The sequence below is a fragment of the Brachionichthys hirsutus genome, chromosome 17 (genome assembly GCF_040956055.1).
Source record: "Brachionichthys hirsutus isolate HB-005 chromosome 17, CSIRO-AGI_Bhir_v1, whole genome shotgun sequence".
Classification (NCBI taxonomy): domain Eukaryota; kingdom Metazoa; phylum Chordata; class Actinopteri; order Lophiiformes; family Brachionichthyidae; genus Brachionichthys; species Brachionichthys hirsutus.
In genome coordinates this window covers 5,623,233-5,647,900 of record NC_090913.1, presented here as the reverse complement: position 1 = coordinate 5,647,900, position 24,668 = coordinate 5,623,233, and the positions used below count along the sequence as shown (strand labels likewise).

Here is a 24,668-nt window from a genome sequence, read left to right as displayed (position 1 = left end):
TCTGACAGGTGACCGATGATGAAAGCGCCGGGGCAAGAAATTAAAAAGCACAATGGCGAGAAAAATGAAAGGAGGGAGAGAGAAGAGAAGACTCGTGGCTATTAGTATTACAATTTAACATTGCAAAGTTCCAGCACATGGGCCTTAAACCTTTATTAGTCCAGTAACCCCTGACTCCAGCACAGAGGCACTGGCTGGCAGCAGACACTCAGATACAGCAGGTCTTAATAAATGGACACATAGCCAGCATTAGTTCTCCGTGATGCGTGTGAATACTGAACTCAAAATGTATATGAGCTCTCATGCATGTTTCATTGTTCAAATTGTCGAATGATACAGCAATGGCAGAGACTTGAGGGCTTTGGGATTCTAATTAAAATATCACAGTGGGAATATCGCAGCGTTTTAAAGGGAATGTCACCTGTTTGTCAGGTGTGTGGAGAGGAAAAGAGGGAGCGAAGGAACAGCTGCACCCCCCCCCCCCCCCAAAATACTGAAATAATCAGAGAAATAGCTGATCGGATTTCTCGTCATAAACTTGCATTTGTTGCCTGTTAGTTTGTAGTTTTGTTGCATTTTTCTAGTGCCACATCTACATGCATGCAAATACAAACTCTCAGATGCATAATAAACTGTGGTGCCTTATGTAGCCAGTTTTAATCAGAGGGAAGAATATACTTAGGTACTTTTTGTGTGTCAGAGGATACGGCCCCCCTGATGATTAAAATTAATTATTGAGCGTCTGCGGTAGTACTGTCAAAGCCATAGGTTATTCTCACTTTTGAACACACACACACAAGCACTCACACACACACATGCCAGAAGTGTTCTTTGACAGCAGCTCTTCAGTAGACACTGTGGACCACCCTGTATATAAGTGAGCTCAATAACGAGTATAATGTTGACTTCAGGTGCAATATTAAGGACATACTGTGTGCTCTCCTGTCAATGTAAAGGGCCCTTAAACACAGCATGCCTGCTAAGTGTCAGGGATTATGGGTGGAGTGGTAAAACACATTTCAATGGATATTGCATCACAGCTTTTGGGCTTTATTGACCCATTTGTGTATCTTTCAGTGTGTGTTTGTGATCACTGTATCTGTGCATGCATCTGTGGTGTGTATTTGACTGAGATATCTGCCTTTACTCCATGTAGGTGCAACAACCGTACCCAGTGTGCAGTGGTGGCTGGGCCCGATGTCTTCCCTGACCCCTGCCCTGGCACGTACAAATACTTGGAAGTCCAATATGAGTGTGTCCCATACAGTAAGTACCTTTTCAAGTATTGTTTTGGTAAATATTTGTGACTGTTATCTTTGTAAAGTTTCTGCTACAATTCATATCTTTGAGTAGTGTAACATAGGTCAGTGAAATGTACTTCAATCTAAAATAATCTAATTTAATTCGAGCTCTAAATGTGTTATTGGCAATAATATACTTATAGGTGACAATGGAAAGTCTTAGTGCTTCTTATTGACTTATCTAAAACAACACCATGTTAAATACAAATTAACATCGGTAATATGAGTGCCTGACTAAGTGAATGCGAGAAACTTTGATGACCTCTCTTTTTTGGGAAAGTCAAAGGAAGAAGGAAGAGACATGGCTGGAGTTAGTCCAGTGGTGGCAGATGGTGATGTGACCTTTGACCATGCAATAGCAGAAGGGAGGTTGGATTCACTGGACTGAAACATTCATGCTTACAAAGAGATCCAAACATCTGCACAATTTAGTTTAACCCTTATAGTTTGACCCCCGAAATCGAGGTTGCAGCTCACTGCATAACAAATGCAAAAAAAAAAAGCTCAGGGTGGAATTTTAGTGGATTAAACATGTATATTTGTTCTTCATTTTCTTCCACAATACTTTCCATCTGAGAGGATCCTTGCAAAGACTGATCTTATGTATGTCTGTTTAAAGACAAAGGCAAAATTCTGCCTTATATTATTTGCTTATATATCGAGAGAGGCTTTAGATTGAACCTTTAGAAACGTTTGATGATGATCCAGATCACCATGTGGATGTGCAAATTTAATTATGAGGGGAATGAGCTGCTTGGTGGAGGTCTGCGCTCTTTGAGTGCTTTTCTAGTTTGCTATTATCTCTCAGGAGAAAATATATGTTAGATTCATCACAAATGTGACTGGAACAAAAATTGGAATTTTTTTTTAAATTCTAATTTCCTGTTAAGTGCTCCAGAATCTTTGTCTAACACAGTCTGAGTAGTGCAGCCTTGGCACTGTGGTCCACACAGTCGGCCAAGGCGAAGCATTCAATTATGTCTCGGTAAACGGCTCTTGCCTGGCGTCTAGAATGACCAGCAGATTAAATAATAGGACTATCAGAGCCCTCTCTGGAACAGATGGAAATACAACCTGATACCTGCTTAATGCCCACCAAGTACCCATGCACGCTCTCTCAATCTCTCTCTCTCTCTCTCTCTCTCTCACACACACACACACACACACAGAGACACACACATGCAAAGAATGGTGTATTATCTCCACTCATTTGAAACTTGTCTGCATGTTTTACCTTTTATCTTTTTTAAAATTCGACAAAAATCCTGCTCTGTTTTTGTGGATTAATCACTGAAATTAACTCAGGATTATTTGAAATGGGTTACAACCTGATCAGACAAACAATGAGATTGTCTGGGTAGCACAACTCCACCCCCCCACACACACACACACATATCTGAAACCAAAGTCGTAGGAGAGCGAACAAACATGGGGGGAGAGAGAGAGAGAGAGAGAGAGAGAGAGAGAAAGAAAGAGAGAGAGGTGCTACTTTGGGGGGAAAAGAGTTAAGAGGGATGGACTTTTGATCGAGAGCCTTTGACCATGTTCAGGCTGCGCTGTCTTACATTACCTGACTCCTGTGGGTGTGTTTAGAGAAATGTTCTACAGACCACGGATCCAAAATGCATACATTGTTTTTTTTATTTACTTTTTTTTTTTTATGAATAGGCCTCTTGTATTTCCCTTTCAAATAATGTCTGAACCTCTGACAGAGACTCGCGGCTTCTCCGACAACATGAGACAGGAGATCCAGCTGTCTGCGCTCGAGCTGCTTCGCCTGATAGCAAATCAATGGTGTCACCTGTGTTGTTGTGACAGATATGTTTTGTAAGACATTAAGCAGTGATCCATCTGCAATTTGGTGGCATAAATCAAGACGGATCAATGACGGATCGTGTGAAATGCACGACATGTATTTCAATACAATCTGTTTCAAGAAAATGATCGCTTTTCCTGAGCACTGATGTTTTAAGTAGGAGCATTGCGTTTTGTTGACGCTATTTAAACACATCTCAATAGTGGGTTGTGAAACAGTTAATTAAATTATGTATGGTTCAGTTTTCAGGGAAATGTTAACCCCACCCCCCCATCTCGCCTCCATTTTTTTACAATTAATTTTTGTCTTGCACTAAATTCACAGCTCTTCATCTCTCCTCCCTGCACAGCAGGTTTTTGGCTATTTTCCAGACTTAAAATGAAGCGCTCTCTCACGTTCTCTCTGCAGCTCTCTGTGTTATGAGTGTGTGGCAGTCGTGTGCCAAACGTGCCAGCTAGCTGTGGCGGTAATTAGCCACTTGTGTATACTTGCTCATAGTACTGCAGGCGAACTATAAATATCCATACATTAGAACACCACTGTACAAATTTCTTCTCCAAGGCAGCGTCTCACACATGGACGCATTTAATATGCTATGCTGCAGAAAAGGATAGGTGGAGATTTGTATTGTTTCATTCATGGTCATCCATTACAAATGTCAGGTCCATTTGGGATTAGGGATGAGAATTGATAAAATTCATGCGATTCCAATTCCATTGCGTGAACCGATTCGGTTCTTTATCGATTATCATTAGGGGGGGGGGGGGGCACCAATTTTCAGTTCCATGATCTTACAAACCCAACAGTTGAGGGTTGTTTGAAAATAGTAACAGAATAAATATTCTTCTGCAGAAATGAACAAAATGGTTCCACTGTATTGCTAGTTGCCCTGCTACCATGATGTTTTGTGAAATAAAGCCAAATGTTAAATGTGCGTGCCACCCAGGTGCCAGGAAGAAAATCAGGAAAACTTGAGAAAAGCTTTCTGCATGTACGAATATGTTTGTGTTGTTATGGAAACAGCATATTCGAAGTTGGTGCTTATGCGCTTCTGTATGTGCATCTGTGTCTTTCTGTGTACACATTTACAACATACTGTTTAGGGAGGTATTCACTCAGAGCTTTCTTTACCTCCCTATAATATGTATAAGGAGATGGAATGGAATGGGTGTAATGGGGTGAAGAAAGGGAATGTTGGAGGGAGAGAGAGAGCGGTAGAGAAGTAGTTTAAACGAGGCCACCAGACAGAGACCTGAGAGAGAATTAGCTGATGCAGTGCGAGAGGTGGTCGTTGCTTGGGTTGAAGTGGTGGACAAGACAAAGGGACACAGGGAGGACAATGAATGTGGACAGAGACCCTGCACGAAATGACAAGGGAGAATGGGAAGTGATGATTAGAGGACTAAGAGAGTAAGAATAGACTAATGGAGAAAAGGAAAAAGGTTCTGTCCTTGGGTTGTAGCCAGCCGAACTGATTGGAGATCAGAGACAGTCGTGGTGAGGCTGCTGCCATGTACATGACCTGTACGTGCACATTTTACACACGCTGTCTTTCCTCCTAGAAGAATACCTGCTTAACAAACCGTGTGCTTTCAATAAAAATGATAATTGTATTTCCAGTACCTTAACACTATTTCTGTCTGTGTGCGTGTGTGTGTGTGTGTGTGGGGGGGGGTGGGGGGGTGGGGGGGGGGGGGTGAAGACACTCTGCCAGAGCGGCTCTTTTGATTAAAGACATTTTAAAACATTGAAAAGATGCTAACTCAGACATGAATGAATATTTAGATTTTTAATGAATGTGAAACTCGACAGGTGACACAGTCTCACAACAGAGCTTTGCTCTCCCTGTTATTGTTCGGCTTTATTCACTCAGAGCTTTGCTCGGAATAAATCAGGAGATTGTATTTATGTCGCTGCAGAACTTTTCAGTATTGCAAGCTAAGTGGTTTTTGCAAATGATCAGTCAAACATACTGAGCAGATAAAAAAATGCCACACTTTTCCAGAATTCAGTAATGAATAACACCCAGAGAAAGACTGAGAGGAAAGTCTACCCTGCTGATGGTCTGTTAGAAACTTCTGCCAAGTTGTTATAATCCATATTTCTTTCTCTTCTACTTTAACTGCTGTCGCTGCTGAATTAGGAGTTACACAAAAGACTTCTCATCTTTTCCATCATCTTGCATGTATGAGCCTAACTACAGAAAGCCCCTGACAAATACCTTACTGACTGCACTTAAATCTCTTAAATCTTGTGCATAGAAAGACGAATGGATGAAAAATATGCATTACCTTCATAACATTTACGTTATACATAGGCAACAGTCTTGCAATGATACTGCCAACTGAGACGTTTACCATACTGCAAATATAAAAATTTTTTTTTGACATTTTATGTGAATTTGGTTATCTTGTTGCCACCTCTGTTACCGCTCTGTTTTTAAATCTATTATTTGCTGGCCATCTTGAACTTTGCATGCTTCCTTTTGCATCTGCAGGATTGTATCAGGTGATTTCAAATCCTACTTGTCATTAAGTCCTGCCTTCTCACCCAAAACATGTATCTTTGTATTATCTGTGTGTGTGTGTATTTTCCGAATCAGTGTCTATCTTTCCATTGCACAACTACGCGCACACACCTTCCCAGAATGCATCTTTGTCAAGGAATCATTTTACAGCTTGTAATGGCACATACATGTGCGCATGCCCATATGCATACCAGTTGCAGGTTTAACATGATCTCCTTTTTGAGGTGACATATTTATCTAGACTTGCGCCGAAGCCGCACCAGTTACCATGCATTTTTCATGAGCTGAGGACTTAATGGTTAATGGTGTGTGTGTGTGTGTGTGTGTATTTCTGTTTCTGTGTCACATGTTGTTGCATACTGTATGTTTCGTAGTTGCTGATGAGTTTGGGCTTTAATGTGCTAAAGAATTTATGCCTGCACCGTGCAAAATGTAGTGCACTTGTGCTATATATAAACCTCCTCTCCTCTCCTCTCCTCTCCTCTCCTCTCCTCTCCTCGCCTCTCCTCTCCTCTCCTCTCCTCTCCTCTCCTCTCCCCGATGAGACCATGGTCCATTCAGCAGGTCTCTAACAGTCTTGAAAGACATAAGGGCACTCCCAGCAGGATTACTAGCATGTTCCCAATCCACTTGGTCTCGCCTGGGAGAAAGGCCAGATTGAATGTAAATGTTGAAGAGGACTTGACCAAGGGTGGAAATTCCATCACTTGGTATCATGAACAACCTTCACTCTGAGCTCTAAGGATCGAGCTTCAACTATAATAATAAACTCTGTGTAAGGCTTGAATCAAACCGGGGCGTTCAGCATGCGGCTACCTTACCAGAGAGATGATTGTGGAATCCCAGACAGATACAAAGAGTAAATGACAGAGTCAAAGCATCTACCCACCTACTAAGCATCAAAAAGCATTTTAAAGTGACAGTTTTACTGGTGGACAGAAATGCTATCCAAGTAATCAAGTCGATTTTCTGATTTTCATTGCTCTGTTTCACTATTAGCATACATAAAATAGATCAGTGTTCCAGATCATTTGTATTTGCTCTTTCATCTTGCTCAAGGAATAGTTGCACAATGGATGCAATTTTTTTTTTTCCTGTGTTGTGTCATGGTCTTGCGTGTTTGTTTTCAGTGTTTCTCTACCCCTTTCCGCCTCTATGGCGTGTGTGTTCCTGTATGTGAGCGTGTCTGTGTGTGTGTCTGTGTGTGTGTGTGTGTGTGTGTGACATATGTGAGATGCATTACCGTCAGGGGCCTCCCGCTTGCTGTGCAGGCTCCTCAGATGCTTACATAATGTTATTACCAATCACACGTGGAGAGCATTCTCACAAGGTTAGGATGAAATATCGGAACAACCGTAGAGATCTGAAATTGTATTATGATGATTTCCTTATTATTGCATCATTAATCTGTTTTTTTTGTCTCTTGTCTCTGTTTCTTTCTTCCTCTCTGTTGTTCTTACCTTCAAATCTTTTGCTTATGGATCACGCAGAAGTGGAACAAAAAGGTGAGTCTGTGAAACATGCCCACACGTGCCCCATTGTCGTTGGTTGTCGTGTTTTTGACTGAAACACCTCAATTGATTTGAGGCAGATTGACATCTCTTTCAAAGTCACTAATGTTATAGTGGGTTTAGAGGCCGTTTTGAAATGCTAGTTCTCATGAGACAATATTTCCCATTGCATTTCACCCCCCCCCCCCCCCCACCAAAAAAAAACCCAGACATATGCTACAGGTCAATCAAGCCTTTTTTCTTAGCAAATGAAATTTGCATTGGTGTTCAATATATAAAATGCTTTCTCCTGATGTGAATATTATGCATGTACTTCAACAGCTATTGAAAATTAAATCAATATCAATATATCATCTGTCCCACCCCGGTGTGCAACTGCTGGATGTGTGGAACATGCCACTTCAATTACAGAGGTCTCTGTGACACCAGTTGTACCGGCTTCAGATAATTTACAACCTCTCCCACATCACTCGTAAAAAAATGACCTTAGTATTCCAAGATGGGAATACCAAGCACAGAGTAGGAAATGAATTATTGTAACAATTGCAGCAGGTGATAAAAGATAGATTCTGTTGTATAGTTTTTTGTTACTGACAGATAAAAAAAAAAAAGGGAGAGAGAGAAAGAACGAGTTATGAGTCTAATGAGAAGATGGGGAGGGAGGGAGGAATGGGAATTGAGGTGTGTGTGCATGGGAAGGAGGATGGGGGGGAGGGCAAAATGTGACATGTTTCTCTTCTTCTCTTTGCTGTGAAAGCAGGGTAGAATCTGTTGAAACGAAGGCATGCTGTTACTGTGCTTAAGAGTGACAGTGACTATAGAACATCCAAATCACAACACAGTAAGCCCATCATGCCATCATTGCTCACTGAGGCTTAAGGTGAAGTGAAGGCACTGTGAGAAAATCTAGACAGAATAGCTGACACTCTACACAACATCTACGTGAAAATGTATTAACAAAAAAAAATGTTTGTCGTTTGTTTTGCCAGTATTTCTCTGCCCTGGCATTCTGCGAGGATTGTACCAAAGTGAGCATCTGTTTGAGTCAGATCACCAATCTGGCGCGTGGTGCAAAGACCCGCTGCAGGCCTCAGACAAGATCTATTACATGCCCTGGACGCCGTACCGCACCGACACACTGACAGAGTACTCATCAAAGGAGGACTTCATTGCAGGCCGTCCCACCACCACCTATAAACTCCCTCACCGCGTGGACGGGACCGGCTTTGTTGTCTATGACGGCGCCCTGTTCTTCAACAAGGAGCGCACACGCAACATTGTCAAGTTTGACCTGCGCACTCGCATCAAGAGTGGCGAGGCCATCATTGCCAATGCCAACTACCATGACACCTCGCCTTACCGCTGGGGGGGCAAATCTGACATTGACTTAGCGGTCGATGAGAATGGACTGTGGGTGATCTATGCAACGGAACAGAACAACGGGCGCATTGTGGTGAGCCAGCTCAACCCCTACACGCTGCGCATCGAAGGCTCGTGGGACACAACCTACGACAAACGCTCCGCCTCCAATGCTTTCATGATCTGCGGCGTCCTGTACGTCGTCAAAACCGTGTATGAAGACGACGACAACGAAGGGACGGGGAACAAAATTGACTATGTTTACAGCACCGATAAAAGCAAGGAGATGACGGCTAACATACCGTTCCCCAATTCCTACCAGTACATTGCTGCTGTGGATTACAACCCAAGAGATAACCTGCTGTATGTGTGGAATAACTATCATGTGGTCAAGTACTCCCTTGACTTTGGCAACAACGGTAGGTTCAACCCTCCACACAATTTATTTTAGATTTTCTACCTTCCCCACCTCATCCACCTGCTATTTTCTTTTAAGTCTTCATTCCTGATAGTTTTCAGATTAGCAATAAAAAAAGTAGTCGTTTTCTTCTTCTTTTTTTGAATACTTCATATGTTATAGTTTTTAATGCTTTTAATTGTTATCTATTTTAATATTCGTAATGTTAACTGTTTATATCTTGTTACATATGGAATATACTGAAAGTAATATTCTTCAAATAACCGATTCTGCAAAATGACTCAGAAATGAGGAAAAGCACCATCTGTGTGTCCTCACTTCTCATTTATGAGAAGTTATGAGAAGTGAGGACCCCCCCACACACACACACACACACACACTCACACACACACACACACAATGGTGCCGGCAAGAAAAAACACACTTTTAGACCTTGTCCGAGATGTAAAAGTGTCAGATAAGCAGCAGATATCTTCAGGGTTGCTATTTGTGTACATGTTGCTGCTTCAGCACTAAAGAGTAACTTGCAAAGAAGATCTGTACTGACGTCACGCTGGGACTTATACACTGTAAATGCTTCCTGCCTTTCACTGTACCATTTGCCAGCACTTATCTGCAGCAGTCCCGAGCTCCCGAAGTCCTAATACTTTCCTCAAGATTGAGCCGGGAATGTCTGCAGGGAGGAAGAACTAATGCTGCTCTCAGACAGATTTGGATGAAGGAAATTTCAGGTTTTTGCATCCAACTGCCTTCCCTAATAGTATTTCTTAATAACACAGTGACAATAATTAAAATTCAACACAATGTGCATGATCGAACAAGATGACTATATAAATGTTCACTAAGGAGAAAATTCAAAACCAAACTCTTTACCTCACTGTCACAATGGAAAGTGCAGTCCTGTGTTGGACTAGTTCTAATGATCTATTATTTTTGGAAAAGACTCATTGTCCACAATTATTTTCCCTGCGTACATTTTTGAAAACTTCACACTAGTTAGTTAAAACTGTAGAAGCCTCTCGGATGAGAGACAAAATATTTTCAAGCCATCAATGGAATTCCAGTTGCTTCCGACCCAACTCTAAAGGAATGTAGAACAAACATGTATATTTTTCATTTTTACTCTCAGTGGTCTATTCAAAACTAGAGATTCATCCACTGCATGAAGCAAAAGGTAGCTCGAGGACCACCTGACAATTTCCCCAGTCTTTCCGGCACATGTGTTTGAGGGACAGATCATTCGTATTACTAATACTAGATAATGAGGACAATCCGTTTATCCAGCATTGACTGGCTCGTCGCTGTGTTCTTGTTTTGCATGATTAATATTAGAATTTGCACAAAGAAGTATCATGAAAGAAAGACAACTATTTTGCATACAGCAATTATCAAACCTTTAAATAATTGTAGCTTTACTTAACTGCATCTTATTGAAATGCATTCTATGCTGAGATAATAAAGCATCATTGGCCTATAACAAGTTGCAAGATAGATTTTACTCAGATTGGAATGTTCTAAAACACTTTCAATTATTTTACAGTAATACTTGATATAAGTCTCCTACATGACCAATACTTGGTACTATCAGGTATTGACATTATCATTTATCATATAAAATCAGTGGGTGGCACAGTGGATCAGTCAGTAACGCTGTTGCCTCACAGCAAGAAGGTTCCGGGTTTGATTCTTTTCTCGGCAGAGTTTGTGTTTTCTCGCCGTGTCTGCGTTGGTTTTCGCCAGCTTCTCTAGTTTCCTCCAAAAACATGCAATTTAGGTGAATCGGTCACACCAACTTGTCCGTGGGTGTCAACGTGTGTGTTTGTTTGTCTTTCGTCCAGCCCCGCGATCCACGGCCATCTTGTCCTTGGTGCCGCCCACCTCTTGCCCATAGCCAGCTGGGATAAGCTTCAGCAGACCCGAGACCCAAAGCGGCTGGAGATGAGACGATTAAGATTGTCTCGTTTAAAAGAAAATTGATGGATATTAAATGAGCATTACAATTTGGTGAATGCTATTATGATACCTAATGAGTGAGTCATTTGTGTCCCTACTTTTGCAAACATATGTCTTTGCTTCAGTGAAATCTTTCAAATTTAGTTTTATACCAAATAATTTTTATGTAATGGCACAAACCTGACTCAATCGGCAGAGGTGCAATAGATGCCATTTGTACAGATCAGACAATCTAAATTATGTTTCCCATTTTGGATTGGTGGTGACCAAAACAGGGCTAACGAGAGTGAATATTGACTTACAATTTCCTCATGAAGAGATTGCATGTCAGTGTTGTCTCACAGCTTGTTAAGCTGCCAAATTGCTACAAAACCTAATTAGTGCAAACTGATCCTTTACATTGTGGTGGCTGTTTATGAATCAGGAAATCCTCTTTTTTGTGACTGTTTTTCAAGACTATACAGTGTCTGAGCAAATTTGCACCCGGGTTAGGAGGCTCATGAATCCAGTTTGCTGGCCAACTCATCTAAATCAACTGTATATGCTGGTTTTTGCTATTGTCCATCTGAAGGAACAATGAATACTCTCTGGCCCAGAGTGACTTCCTTTCCACTCCGGTGTGAGGTTTGAGTTTACCCTCCCCTCTTTCATTTGTCTGGATTGAAGGGCTTAGGCCCCTGGAGCCTGAAGGCTATTTGCCAAACATAATTGCCTTTCAGCACCTTTCGATGGAGTGGTCAAAGCAGTCGGACTGTGTGTCTTATTAAATGATGTCTGAATTAATGCATGCGCTTTCACAAAGTTAGAATCACACTACAAGGAATTATAGATAGAGGCAGCATTAAACTTGGTTTCTACCGATCAGTGTGTGAGGTCATGCTGCGAAAACTGTGTGTGTGTAGGTGTGTGTGTGTGTGTGTGTGTGTGTGTGTGTGTGTGTGTGTGTGTGTGTGTGTGCATAATGATGTGCAAGACCTGCTCTAATGTGGTAATTTATTTGCAGTGCGAGTTTGTGTTTCTCTGTTCAAGAGTGTACTTGTGTGTTTATTACTGTGCACCTGAGAATATAATCACTCTCGTAATGGGGCTCAGTCTGTCTCTGGGGGCTCGATCTGAAGAGAGCATCACTGGGGAATCAAGGCGGAGAATGACCTCTGGTGTTCAGCCACACGCCCAAGTGCTGACCAGCAGGAGATAAATACCTGCAATCAATGCTGCCTACTTACTTTGCTCCCCCACTCAAAGAGGACAAGGAATAAATTAACTACCTTTGGTTCATGATTTCTTTTCTCCCTTCTTTGGAAAATGAGTTGAAAAGCTATATTTTTCTTCAGAGAAACACGCCTCCACCAAAGAGTGCAAGCAGGGTTATCTCCTTCCATCCATGTAATCAGGATATATGTATACACATCTCTTTGAAAACTGCTGTAGTGAATTCATTGAATTTATTGCAATGGCCAGGGATTTGTTTTGGCTCACCTTTCTGAGTCGTGACTCTCAGGTGTTTTTGAATGTCCTGTTTGACGAGGCATTGACGAGGCACCTGGTTCAAGTGGGCCCATGTGGTCCCATATGGTCTAGTGGTTAGGGTTCCTGGTTTTCACCCGGGTGGCCTGGGTTCACCTCCCGTTATGGGAACAGTTGTTTGTTCTTTTTTTACACATTTTCCTTTGCGATAAATAAAGTATATATCAATATATCTATGATAAGGTAGCTGGTTGGGCAGAGTCGTGACTCTAAGGTGTTTGCTGACTCGTGATTATTTTAAAATCACACAGCTGGTAAAGTCCATGGAGGCAATACTTTATTCATCCCGGATTTTACCAGGTAAGATCAATTGAGTAATACTTATTAACAAAGACCACCTGATTCAGGTAAGGACATGTGGTCCCATATGGTCTAGCGGTTAGGATTCCTGGTTCTCACCCAGGTGGCCCGGGTTCAACTCCCGGTATGGGAACGGCTATCCATTGGTTTTTTACACATTTTCCTTTGCGATAAATAAAGTATATATCAATCTATTTATGATGAGGTAGCTGGTTGCTCAGCGCGGGTCAGCGGTTCTGGGTCATGAAGTTAGGATCCGAACTGCAGGGTGAAAGTCCTGGAGGTCCTCTTCATGTGCTGCAGCTGGGCCTGTGACCTCCACCCATAAGTCCTCCCAGTGCTGACGACTCGCTAGCTCTGCAGCAGACCGATCACAGGTCTGGATCCTTTTTGTGATCAATGGAATCCAGATTCTAGGGGCAAGTTTTCCTGGCCCGAGAGTCACATGATGAGACTCAGCCAATCAGTGGACTGATGGTTTCAGGCACACTGACAGTTTTCCAAATGGAAAGAAAAACTGAAAATTCCTGCAGGACAGATTAGCTTTGAACCACTGAGGACTAGATAATCAAGACCATGATCCAGGACAACCAGGAGCAGTTCCATAACCAGTACCAGTTCAGATAAAACAAATAAAAAAGTGGAATATTAAATTTGTAGCATTTTTCACCTAAAATAGACAGGTCTAATTTGTAATATTTAAATTATTTTGCACACAGACAAAAATAATTAACTCCACTTACCTTCTGTGTTCTTGATTCCCACGAAGTCCATCGCGTTGAAATTGGAGGAAATTCGCAACGGAAATGCACGGAAATCAGGTTTTGTTTGGTTTGAGTTTTGTTTTTGAGGTTGTTTTGTTTGATTTTTGGTTTTTAGTTTTTGAGGTTGTTTTGTTTGATTTTTGGTTTTTAGTTTTTGAGGTTGTTTGGTTCCATTTCTGGATTTTAGTTTTTGGTTTTTGTTTGACCCCACCCACAACCTTTCGTGTCCTACCTTTTGTCCAAGGCAGGATTCGATCCGACGTCCCGTCGCTTTGAGTCGTTGTCTTTATCCGCTGAGCCATCTTCAGCACTGGGGAGTGCTGACGACCAGAGAGATGAAGAGCGCTCCGAAGGAGGCGCCTGCAGGAAACGGATTTTACCCATCTTGTGTTTGAGGAGGCGTTGACATCCAGCACTAGCTGTGGCTCAGTGGGTAAAGAGGCTTGATGGCAATCACTTCATTATGGCTCAGGTGGTTCTGGTTTCGATCCCCTCACCTGCACTGAGGCTTTTTTTTGGCTCACCTTTCTGAGTCGTGACTCTCAGGTGTTTTTGAAAGTTGATGATGCAGCTGGTTCAAGTGAGCCCATGTGGTCCCATATGGTCTAGCGGTTAGGATTCCTGGTTCTCACCCAGGTGGCCCGGGTTCAACTCCCGGTATGGGAGCGGCTGTCCATTGGTTTTTTACACATTTTCCTTTGCGATAAATAAAGTATATATCAATCTATTTATGATGAGGTAGCTGGTTGCTCAGCGCGGGTCAGCGGTTCTGGGTCATGAAGTTAGGATCCGAACTGCAGGGTGAAAGTCCTGGAGGTCCTCTTCATGTGCTGCAGCTGGGCCGGTGACCTCCACCCATAAGTCCTCCCAGTGCTGACGACTCGCTAGCTCTGCAGCAGACCGATCACAGGTCTGGATCCTTTTTGTGATCAATGGAATCCAGATTCTAGGGGCAAGTTTTCTTGGCCCGAGAGTCACATGATGAGACTCAGCCAATCAGTGGACTGATGGTTTCAGGCACACTGACAGTTTTCCAAATGGAAAGAAAAACTGAAAATTCCTGCAGGACAGATTAGCTTTGAACCACTGAGGACTAGATAATCAAGACCATGATCCAGGACAACCAGGAGCAGTTCCATAACCAGTACCAGTTCAGATAAAATAAATAAAAAAAGTGGAATATTAAATTTGTAGCATTTTTCACCTAAAATAGACAGGTCTAATTTGTAATATTTAAATTATTTTGCACACAGACAAAAATAATTAACTCCACTTACCTTCTGTGTTCTTGATTCCCACGAAGTCCATCGCGTTGAAATTGGAGGAAATTCGCAACGGAAATGCACGGAAATCAGGTTTTGTTTGGTTTGAGTTTTGTTTTTGAGGTTGTTTTGTTTGATTTTTGGTTTTTAGTTTTTGAGGTTGTTTTGTTTGATTTTTGGTTTTTAGTTTTTGAGGTTGTTTTGTTTGATTTTTGGTTTTTAGTTTTTGAGGTTGTTTGGTTCCATTTCTGGATTTTAGTTTTTGGTTTTTGCTTGACCCCACCCACAACCTTTTGTGTCCTACCTTTTGTCCAAGGCAGGATTCGATCCGACGTCCCGTCGCTTTGAGTCGTTGTCTTTATCCGCTGAGCCATCTTCAGCGCTGGGGAGTGCTGACGACCAGAGAGATGAAGAGCGCTCCGAAGGAGGCGCCTGCAGGAAACGGATTTTACCCATCTTGTGTTTGAGGAGGCATTGACATCCAGCACTAGCTGTGGCTCAGTGGGTAAAGAGGCTTGATGGCAATCACTTCATTATGGTTCAGGTGGTTCTGGTTTCGATCCCCTCACCTGCACTGAGGCTTTTTTTTGGCTCACCTTTCTGAGTCGTGACTCTCAGGTGTTTTTGAAAGTTGATGATGCAGCTGGTTCAAGTGAGCCCATGTGGTCCCATATGGTCTAGCGGTTAGGATTCCTGGTTCTCACCCAGGTGGCCCGGGTTCAACTCCCGGTATGGGAGCGGCTGTCCATTGGTTTTTTACACATTTTCCTTTGCGATAAATAAAGTATATATCAATCTATTTATGATGAGGTAGCTGGTTGCTCAGCGCGGGTCAGCGGTTCTGGGTCATGAAGTTAGGATCCGAACTGCAGGGTGAAAGTCCTGGAGGTCCTCTTCATGTGCTGCAGCTGGGCCGGTGACCTCCACCCATAAGTCCTCCCAGTGCTGACGACTCGCTAGCTCTGCAGCAGACCGATCACAGGTCTGGATCCTTTTTGTGATCAATGGAATCCAGATTCTAGGGGCAAGTTTTCCTGGCCCGAGAGTCACATGATGAGACTCAGCCAATCAGTGGACTGATGGTTTCAGGCACACTGACAGTTTTCCAAATGGAAAGAAAAACTGAAAATTCCTGCAGGACAGATTAGCTTTGAACCACTGAGGACTAGATAATCAAGACCATGATCCAGGACAACCAGGAGCAGTTCCATAACCAGTACCAGTTCAGATAAAATAAATAAAAAAAGTGGAATATTAAATTTGTAGCATTTTTCACCTAAAATAGACAGGTCTAATTTGTAATATTTAAATTATTTTGCACACAGACAAAAATAATTAACTCCACTTACCTTCTGTGTTCTTGATTCCCACGAAGTCCATCGCGTTGAAATTGGAGGAAATTCGCAACTGAAATGCACGGAAATCAGGTTTTGTTTGGTTTGAGTTTTGTTTTTGAGGTTGTCTTGTTTGATTTTTGGTTTTTAGTTTTTGAGGTTGTTTTGTTTGATTTTTGGTTTTTAGTTTTTGAGGTTGTTTGGTTCCATTTCTGGATTTTAGTTTTTGGTTTTTGTTTGACCCCACCCACAACCTTTTGTGTCCTACCTTTTGTCCAAGGCAGGATTCGATCCGACGTCCCGTCGCTTTGAGTCGTTGTCTTTATCCGCTGAGCCATCTTCAGCGCTGGGGAGTGCTGACGACCAGAGAGATGAAGAGCGCTCCGAAGGAGGCGCCTGCAGGAAACGGATTTTACCCATCTTGTGTTTGAGGAGGCATTGACATCCAGCACTAGCTGTGGCTCAGTGGGTAAAGAGGCTTGATGGCAATCACTTCATTATGGTTCAGGTGGTTCTGGTTTCGATCCCCTCACCTGCACTGAGGCTTTTTTTTGGCTCACCTTTCTGAGTCGTGACTCTCAGATGTTTTTGAAAGTTGATGATGCAGCTGGTTCAAGTGAGCCCATGTGGTCCCATATGGTCTAGCGGTTAGGATTCCTGGTTCTCACCCAGGTGGCCCGGGTTCAACTCCCGGTATGGGAGCGGCTGTCCATTGGTTTTTTACACATTTTCCTTTGCGATAAATAAAGTATATATCAATCTATTTATGATGAGGTAGCTGGTTGCTCAGCGCGGGTCAGCGGTTCTGGGTCATGAAGTTAGGATCCGAACTGCAGGGTGAAAGTCCTGGAGGTCCTCTTCATGTGCTGCAGCTGGGCCGGTGACCTCCACCCATAAGTCCTCCCAGTGCTGACGACTCGCTAGCTCTGCAGCAGACCGATCACAGGTCTGGATCCTTTTTGTGATCAATGGAATCCAGATTCTAGGGGCAAGTTTTCCTGGCCCGAGAGTCACATGATGAGACTCAGCCAATCAGTGGACTGATGGTTTCAGGCACACTGACAGTTTTCCAAATGGAAAGAAAAACTGAAAATTCCTGCAGGACAGATTAGCTTTGAACCACTGAGGACTAGATAATCAAGACCATGATCCAGGACAACCAGGAGCAGTTCCATAACCAGTACCAGTTCAGATAAAATAAATAAAAAAAGTGGAATATTAAATTTGTAGCATTTTTCACCTAAAATAGACAGGTCTAATTTGTAATATTTAAATTATTTTGCACACAGACAAAAATAATTAACTCCACTTACCTTCTGTGTTCTTGATTCCCACGAAGTCCATCGCGTTGAAATTGGGGGAAATTCGCAACGGAAATGCACGGAAATCAGGTTTTGTTTGGTTTGAGTTTTGTTTTTGAGGTTGTCTTGTTTGATTTTTGGTTTTTAGTTTTTGAGGTTGTTTGGTTCCATTTCTGGATTTTAGTTTTTGGTTTTTGTTTGACCCCACCCACAACCTTTTGTGTCCTACCTTTTGTCCAAGGCAGGATTCGATCCGACGTCCCGTCGCTTTGAGTCGTTGTCTTTATCCGCTGAGCCATCTTCAGCGCTGGGGAGTGCTGACGACCAGAGAGATGAAGAGCGCTCCGAAGGAGGCGCCTGCAGGAAACGGATTTTACCCATCTTGTGTTTGAGGAGGCATTGACATCCAGCACTAGCTGTGGCTCAGTGGGTAAAGAGGCTTGATGGCAGTCACTTCATTATGGTTCAGGTGGTTCTGGTTTCGATCCCCTCACCTGCACTGAGGCTTTTTTTTGGCTCACCTTTCTGAGTCGTGACTCTCAGGTGTTTTTGAAAGTTGATGATGCAGCTGGTTCAAGTGAGCCCATGTGGTCCCATATGGTCGAGCGGTTAGGATTCCTGGTTCTCACCCAGGTGGCCCGGGTTCGACTCCCGGTGTGGGAACAGCTATCCATTGGTTTTTTACACATTTTCCTTTGCGATAAATAAAGTATATATCAATCTATTTATGATGAGGTAGCTGGTTGCTCAGTGCGGGTCAGCGGTTCTGGGTCATGAAGTTAGGATCCGAACTGCAGAGTGAAAGTCCTGGAGGTCCTCTTCATGTGCTGCAGCTGGGCCGGTGACCTCCACCCATAAGTCCTCCCAGTGCTGACGACTCGCTAGCTCTGCAGCAGACCGATCACAGGTCTGGATCCTTTTTGTGATCAATGGAATCCAGATTCTAGGGGCAAGTTTTCCTGGCCCGAGAGTCACATGATGAGACTCAGCCAATCAGTGGACTGATGGTTTCAGGCACACTGACAGTTTTCCAAATGGAAAGAAAAACTGAAAATTCCTGCAGGACAGATTAGCTTTGAACCACTGAGGACTAGATAATCAAGACCATGATCCAGGACAACCAGGAGCAGTTCCATAACCAGTACCAGTTCAGATAAAATAAATAAAAAAGTGGAATATTAAATTTGTAGCATTTTTCACCTAAAATAGACAGGTCTAATTTGTAATATTTAAATTATTTTGCACACAGACAAAAATGATTAACTCCACTTACCTTCTGTGTTCTTGATTCCCACGAAGTCCATCGCGTTGAAATTGGAGGAAATTCGCAACGGAAATGCACGGAAATCGGGTTTTGTTTGGTTTGAGTTTTGTTTGATTTTTGGTTTTTGAGGTTGTTTGGTTCCGCTTCTGGATTTCAGTTTTTGGTTTTTGTTTGACCCCACCCACAACCTTTTGTGTCCTACCCCTTGTCCAAGGCAGGATTCGATCCAATGTCCCGTCGCTTTGAGTCGTTGTCTTTATCCGCTGAGCCACCTTCAGCGCTGGGGAGCGCTGACGACCAGAGAGATGAAGAGCGCTCCGAAGGAGGCGCCTGCAGGAAACGGATTTTACCCATCTTGTGTTTGAGGAGGCATTGACATCCAGCACTAGCTGTGGCTCAGCGGGTAAAGAGGCTTGATGGCAATCGCTTCATTATGGTTCAGGTGGTTCTGGTTTCGATCCCCTCACCTGCACTGAGTCTTCTTTTTGGCTCACCTTTCTGAGTCGTGACTCTCAGGTGTTTTTGAAAGTTGATGATGCAGCTGGTTCAAATGAGCCTACGTGGTCCCATATGGTCTAGTGGTTAGGATTCCTGGTTCTCGCCCAGGTTGCCGGGGTTCGACTCCCGGTACGGGAACAGCTACCCATTGGTTTTTTACACATTTTCCTTTGCGATAAATAAAGTATATATCAATCTATTTATGATGAGGTAGCTGGTTGCTCAGTGCGGGTCAGCGGTTCTGGGTCATGAAGTTAGGATCCGAACTGCAGAGTGAAAGTCCTGGAGGTCCTCTTCATGTGCTGCAGCTGGGCCGGTGACCTCCACCCATAAGTCCTCCCAGTGCTGAAGACTAGCTCTGCAGCAGACCAATCACAGGTCTGGATCCTTTATTTATTTCTCTTACAATAGACAGAAGTACGATGGCCCTGAAGTGCAAACCACTTCAACAAATTTAAAAGTGCTAAAACAAAATTTAAAAAACGACAACATTAAGGTAAGGTTAACCTTACGGAAGAGGTCGGTATGTTTTGCTCTTGTAAAACAAAATACAATAATAAAGTTTTAAAGTTGTTTGAATAAGTGTGTGTTCCCCTGTAAGGGCATGGCTGAAGTGCTGACTTCACCCTAGTCTTTAAAAAAATATATATAATCTATTCTATGTTGGTGTTTGTGTCAGCAACACAAAACAGGAGGTTTGCTTTAAACATATGAATCTACAAATCCCAGTGAAGAAATACAAACATCAAGGTTTAGTTCAGGGCTTAGTCAAACAGGTGATATTGTGTATTCCATCCCTCCATTGACGCAGAGTGTAACAGAACGTGATCGTTTTGAAATGCTTATTCTACCTCCCTTGGTACTTGCCTCCTTGCATTTATTGCTTCCCGTGTCGTGTTGTGTTTCTTCTTTGTTAAATACCCATTCTCTCTCTTCCTGCCTCTCACGCAAAACATGTACACCCTCAATTGCAAGGATCTCTTAGCCCTCTCATATATCTTTCTCTTTAACTCAATATTTTTGCTCTATTTCTCTTTCTAACACTCATATCCGTGGTTTAATCTGCCCTCCTTTGCTGCACTTGAGCCGATCCCACATCACACAAGGCTACTTCATCAAGGGTTCTTAGATGTAGGGGCTGTGCACACGAATGCCTACATATAGTCAAAGTGACTTGCCTCAGTTGCACCCTTTCCTCCTTCCGCACACTCCCCAAACACTCCCGCTCTCTCTCTCTCCTGTTTATGGAGTTGTTTCATCATGTCTTCTTACATGCATATTGTAGAGGCCTGCCCTACGCAAGCAGCATGGCTCCGATGAAACATTTGAATAATTTATCATGTCGAGCCTGCTTTGCCACACTTCAGAAAGTTTTCCAAACAAAGTTGCAAAAATTATTCATGTTATCTGCATCTTTGGGAAGGGAGGGGCAAAAAGTACAACGCCGAATAGATCGCAGATTTTAAACACTTCCTTTACTATGTTTGTTCCACCCTCGTTTCCTTTCTTTTATTGGTCTCCTTTTCCCCTGTGACCTACACCTCTCTGTATATTTGTATATGCACACATTTTCAGATCCTGTCTCACTCAAATCCTCACGTAGGTTCTCTAGTTGAGGTGAGGCAAGCTCACATTCTGTTCAGTGAAATAAGCACTGGAATTAATAAATTAGAAATGGGATGTAATTATATGTTTGCTGCACAAAACTGAGTTATTTTTGCTCAGTTATATAGACTGTATGACACGTGTTCAGTGTTATTTTTCCAAGCAAACACATTCGCTGTGCAAGGTTATTTCAGTGTCTTTCCACATACCGTGCAATCATTCATTTACAGTTTGACTATCTGTCGCTGCAAATTCTCTCAACCACCAAGCCGTTCCAAGTCAAATATATTTAGTAAGAACAATAACCGATATGCCTAATAAAGATATTCAGGTGTATGTTTTGTGTTTGACATGAGTCAAGACATTTGGCTTTGAGAGTTAGATAGAACATCAAAAAGTCAAACCCATAAAAACCGCTACTATACTAATCCACCCCCTGCTTCAATCAGATATAGAAAGTAATGTCCTTAAACTAAATATGCAGTCATGTAGCAATGACCTCCTCGTCCCACTGTCTGTTCACGGAACTGTAACTTCATCTTTAAACTCTTAATGGCTGGAATCACAGTGCCCCATCTCCTGAGGAAGTCAAGCATGGGGTCTATTGTCTTTAGGCACTGTTGATTTATTTACACTATTCTTCCTCTCCCCTCCTCTCCGGCCTTTGTTTCTCCTTCCTTGGCATCAGATTGGAAAAGCGACAAGGCTAAGCAGTACAGGAAATGTTGGAAACAAGCTAAAGTGGGGTGAATAAATAGAGTTAATGCTCGAAGTGGAGACCCCCCTTTCACTAGATCACTGATTAGAGTCTGACTCTCGGCATGTGTGGCATGCGCTGCTATATTGTGCGCGCAAATGTGCATTTGAATGGATAGCATACGCAGCATATGTGTGTGAGTGTGACCTGAATGCGATGTCTGACTGCTCACTTCACTTGAGAGCTCTGCCATAATGAAAACAGGCTTTCTGAGGATGCTTTATTGTTTGCAAATTGTAAAAACCTTGAATTCAAAATGTTATTTGGAGAGCATGTCATAAACGTGCAATTATAGGACTGAACATTTCACAGTAATACCTTGACAGAGGAGTATAATTCATTCTAGGACCGAGCTCGTAACTCAAATCACTCGTATGTCAAAGAAATGTTTCCCATATAAAATAACTGAAAACAATTTAATCCGTTCTGGCCGTCTTAAAACTCAAATCAACGCTAATAACAATGGAAATAATACACACACACAATGATATAATAAATGATTATGTTGATCGATAATTTTATGCTTTGTCTCCATCGTCATAATCAGGTGTCGTTTTTTCTCACTGCCATCCTCACAACTGGCTTTCTTTGGACCCATCACTTATTAGAAAGAATATTCACAAATAGAACAAAAATCACTGAACGTGTGATTTAGAGTCGGCACCTGAAAGCGTGCTTGTGTGCTCGTTTCTCAAATGTATACTCGCATCTCAAAGCAAAAATATTGCTTGTATCTCGGAGCACTGGTATGTCGAGGTATTACTGCATGTACTTTGTTGGGCCTAGTTTCTAAAATACATTCAGACTGGCAAACACACTAAAAAACGAAATTCACAATTGATAATCGTGGACATCAGTCAGCAGTATTTTACACCATAGCACAAATGTATTTAGTCCTACCTGTCCCCTTAATTCCCAAGTACATTATATGCTACCGTTCTGACAGAGGCTGAACCATGAGGTGAGGGACTTGGCTAAATCTATCCCGTGCCTGTCGTGTGCCCTTATCAGTTGGTTTGCCCCTGCCAGGCTTTCTGTGTGTGTGAGTTTGGCCTTTGCATCGCTTCTATTGTGCCAAAGAGCAGATACCAAATTAAACAGGCCGACATGTGACAACAGGTTTAAAGAGAAGCCACACTCACAAGAAGCTCGGAGCGCTCATTGTGTCGCCATAGCTGTGTCCTATTCAGACTTGTCTTATAAAAACAATGCTGGACAGACTCAAAGAACAGAGAATCTTAATCTCTAAATCATAGGTCATGGTGATAAATGATGGGGAGCGGCGTCCTGAGTAGCCTCAGGCTGACTTGAGGATTGCTGCATCTCCTTTTCCACCCTTTTGAATATTCATATTGTCTATGTTGACCTCGCATAATTGTCATCAATTCTGGCTCTAATTTCCTGGCTTGTAAAGGAACATGCTGGACGACAACCTTGCACGGTGTAACATGAAAATGCAAGCAGGACTTCCCCTACTGAAGAAAGAAGCATTCGACCGGTAACTTTGCTGCAGGTTTCTCCAGCCTGCACAGAAGGTTGACATGATTATGCAACCGGCAGTGGGTGATGTGGCGCTTGAATAGTGACGCACTGGCTGTGGGACGTGGCGGTGCCTGCCAGCCATTTTGAGGGAGGCCTCTGCTAGTAGTTGAAGTTGTTTTCTATCTCCAAGTATCACTCCTTTGAAAGTGCCCCAGTTTGTCTTATCAGCCGCGTTGCATACGACGAGTGTGTCTTGTGTTCACATTAATGAGTGAGAAAGTACATTTCCGTTCAGCATGTGTGTGTATGCCAATGCATGCGAGTAGCTTGAAGCCCTACTGAAGTGAGTGTGTGTGTGTGTGCATTTGTGTCTGCACTGCAGCCATAGGCGCAGGCTGTTATCGCAGTAGGCAGCCATTTTCAATGTCAGTGCTACTATCCAGCTCAGAAATCTCTACACCCTCCAGATTTAAATTCCGGTTACCGCCTGCCGAGCCGCCGTTTTCCACTCTTCTGGATGGTGTGTGTTGTGTTTAAACGGCCATATAAGTATAATAGACAACTCAGTCTCAGCTCCGTCAAAACTTCAGTCTGAATCCTCGCCATCGCTCTCCGTCTGTCGCCTTTCTGTCGATGTGGGAAACGTACCAGGGGAAGCTCATTTTCCCTCTCCTCCTTGCCGGCTACCTTTTGTGTTGTGGATTTACAATCCCTCTGTTTGCTGAGTGAGAAGGCAGTGGCATTCTCAGCAGAAAAAAAACAGAGCAGAGCGAGAGACAGGGAATGTTACACACATACACAAATCTGTCTGCATGTCAAATGATCATGTGCTCACATCCCTTGCTGACGACAGAATCTCTGTAGCCCCTCTGGTGTTGTACGAGATAGACAACTTCATGAATGCTGCCAGCCTGCACTGACTCACCTTCCCGGTGGGCTTGCTATAGGTCAGGAAAACAAACAATAGAATAGTTGATGTAAGAATACATTTCTGCTGTGGAAAGTGATTGAAGAGACGTCCCTATCAATCAACAGTCATAGAGCGGCAGCTGGCAATGCAATTATTGTGTCACAGGCTCCCTCATACAGTGCTTGAAAAAGCAGTCATGATAAATCAATTAAACTGTGTAGTAGGATATGTGCCTAACATTTGTATTAACATAATATACACAAAAGTAGAAAACAAAACAGAATAAATAAAAAACCAACCACTGCATTTTAGCAGTAATGCAGGCGTAGAGCGCTCTGCAATGTGCTGTTGAGGAGTCTTATTGTCTGAGGGATAAACTTGCCAGCATGCATCATACAGGAAATTATGGCTGTCAGAATGTAGGACACAAGTATCTTGCAAAAATCCTGCAGTTTTTTTTCATCTTCTCATGATTGTGAAACAAAGGGTTATTTCACAATCATGTTCTTGTGGCATCAGTTTGGGCTAAGAGAACATTTCCATTTGCTGATATGACGACGTTGTCATAGGCCATTTACTCAAGGTTTTTCGAATCTTAAATGTAGGGAGATATGTCCGCCCTCTTGAGTAAAACCTCTAGCCTTTTCCCCTCATTAATGTTTCATGATGATGTTATGTCATGTTGGCGTAGCTCCCTGCAGCATCTTTCACAGCATCCTGAGTGATATGAATGCATTTAAAATTTTCTTTTTTTTTTTTTAATTCAAATGCTTCAAAAG

General features: G+C 42.7%; 1 protein-coding gene and 6 non-coding genes across 7 annotated transcripts in view; all 7 read left to right on the top strand.

Moving 5' to 3' along the window:
- The first annotated feature begins 8,263 nt into the window (after positions 1-8,263).
- adgrl3.1 (adhesion G protein-coupled receptor L3.1) overlaps positions 8,264-24,668 on the top strand; it is a 51,845-nt gene continuing 35,440 nt past the window's right edge. Inside the window, exon 1 of the mRNA XM_068751182.1 lies at positions 8,264-8,933. Within this exon, the coding sequence (XP_068607283.1) occupies positions 8,264-8,933 (670 nt within the window). The remainder of the gene's footprint in view (positions 8,934-24,668) is intronic.
- On the top strand, positions 12,774-12,845 carry trnae-cuc (transfer RNA glutamic acid (anticodon CUC)). Its single transcript has one exon. It is a non-coding gene; the product is annotated as a tRNA-Glu (tRNA).
- trnae-cuc (transfer RNA glutamic acid (anticodon CUC)) lies at positions 14,071-14,142 on the top strand. The gene has a single exon. It is a non-coding gene; the product is annotated as a tRNA-Glu (tRNA).
- trnae-cuc (transfer RNA glutamic acid (anticodon CUC)) lies at positions 15,405-15,476 on the top strand. Its single transcript has one exon. It is a non-coding gene; the product is annotated as a tRNA-Glu (tRNA).
- trnae-cuc (transfer RNA glutamic acid (anticodon CUC)) lies at positions 16,703-16,774 on the top strand. The gene has a single exon. It is a non-coding gene; the product is annotated as a tRNA-Glu (tRNA).
- On the top strand, positions 17,965-18,036 carry trnae-cuc (transfer RNA glutamic acid (anticodon CUC)). The gene has a single exon. It is a non-coding gene; the product is annotated as a tRNA-Glu (tRNA).
- trnae-cuc (transfer RNA glutamic acid (anticodon CUC)) lies at positions 19,202-19,273 on the top strand. The gene has a single exon. It is a non-coding gene; the product is annotated as a tRNA-Glu (tRNA).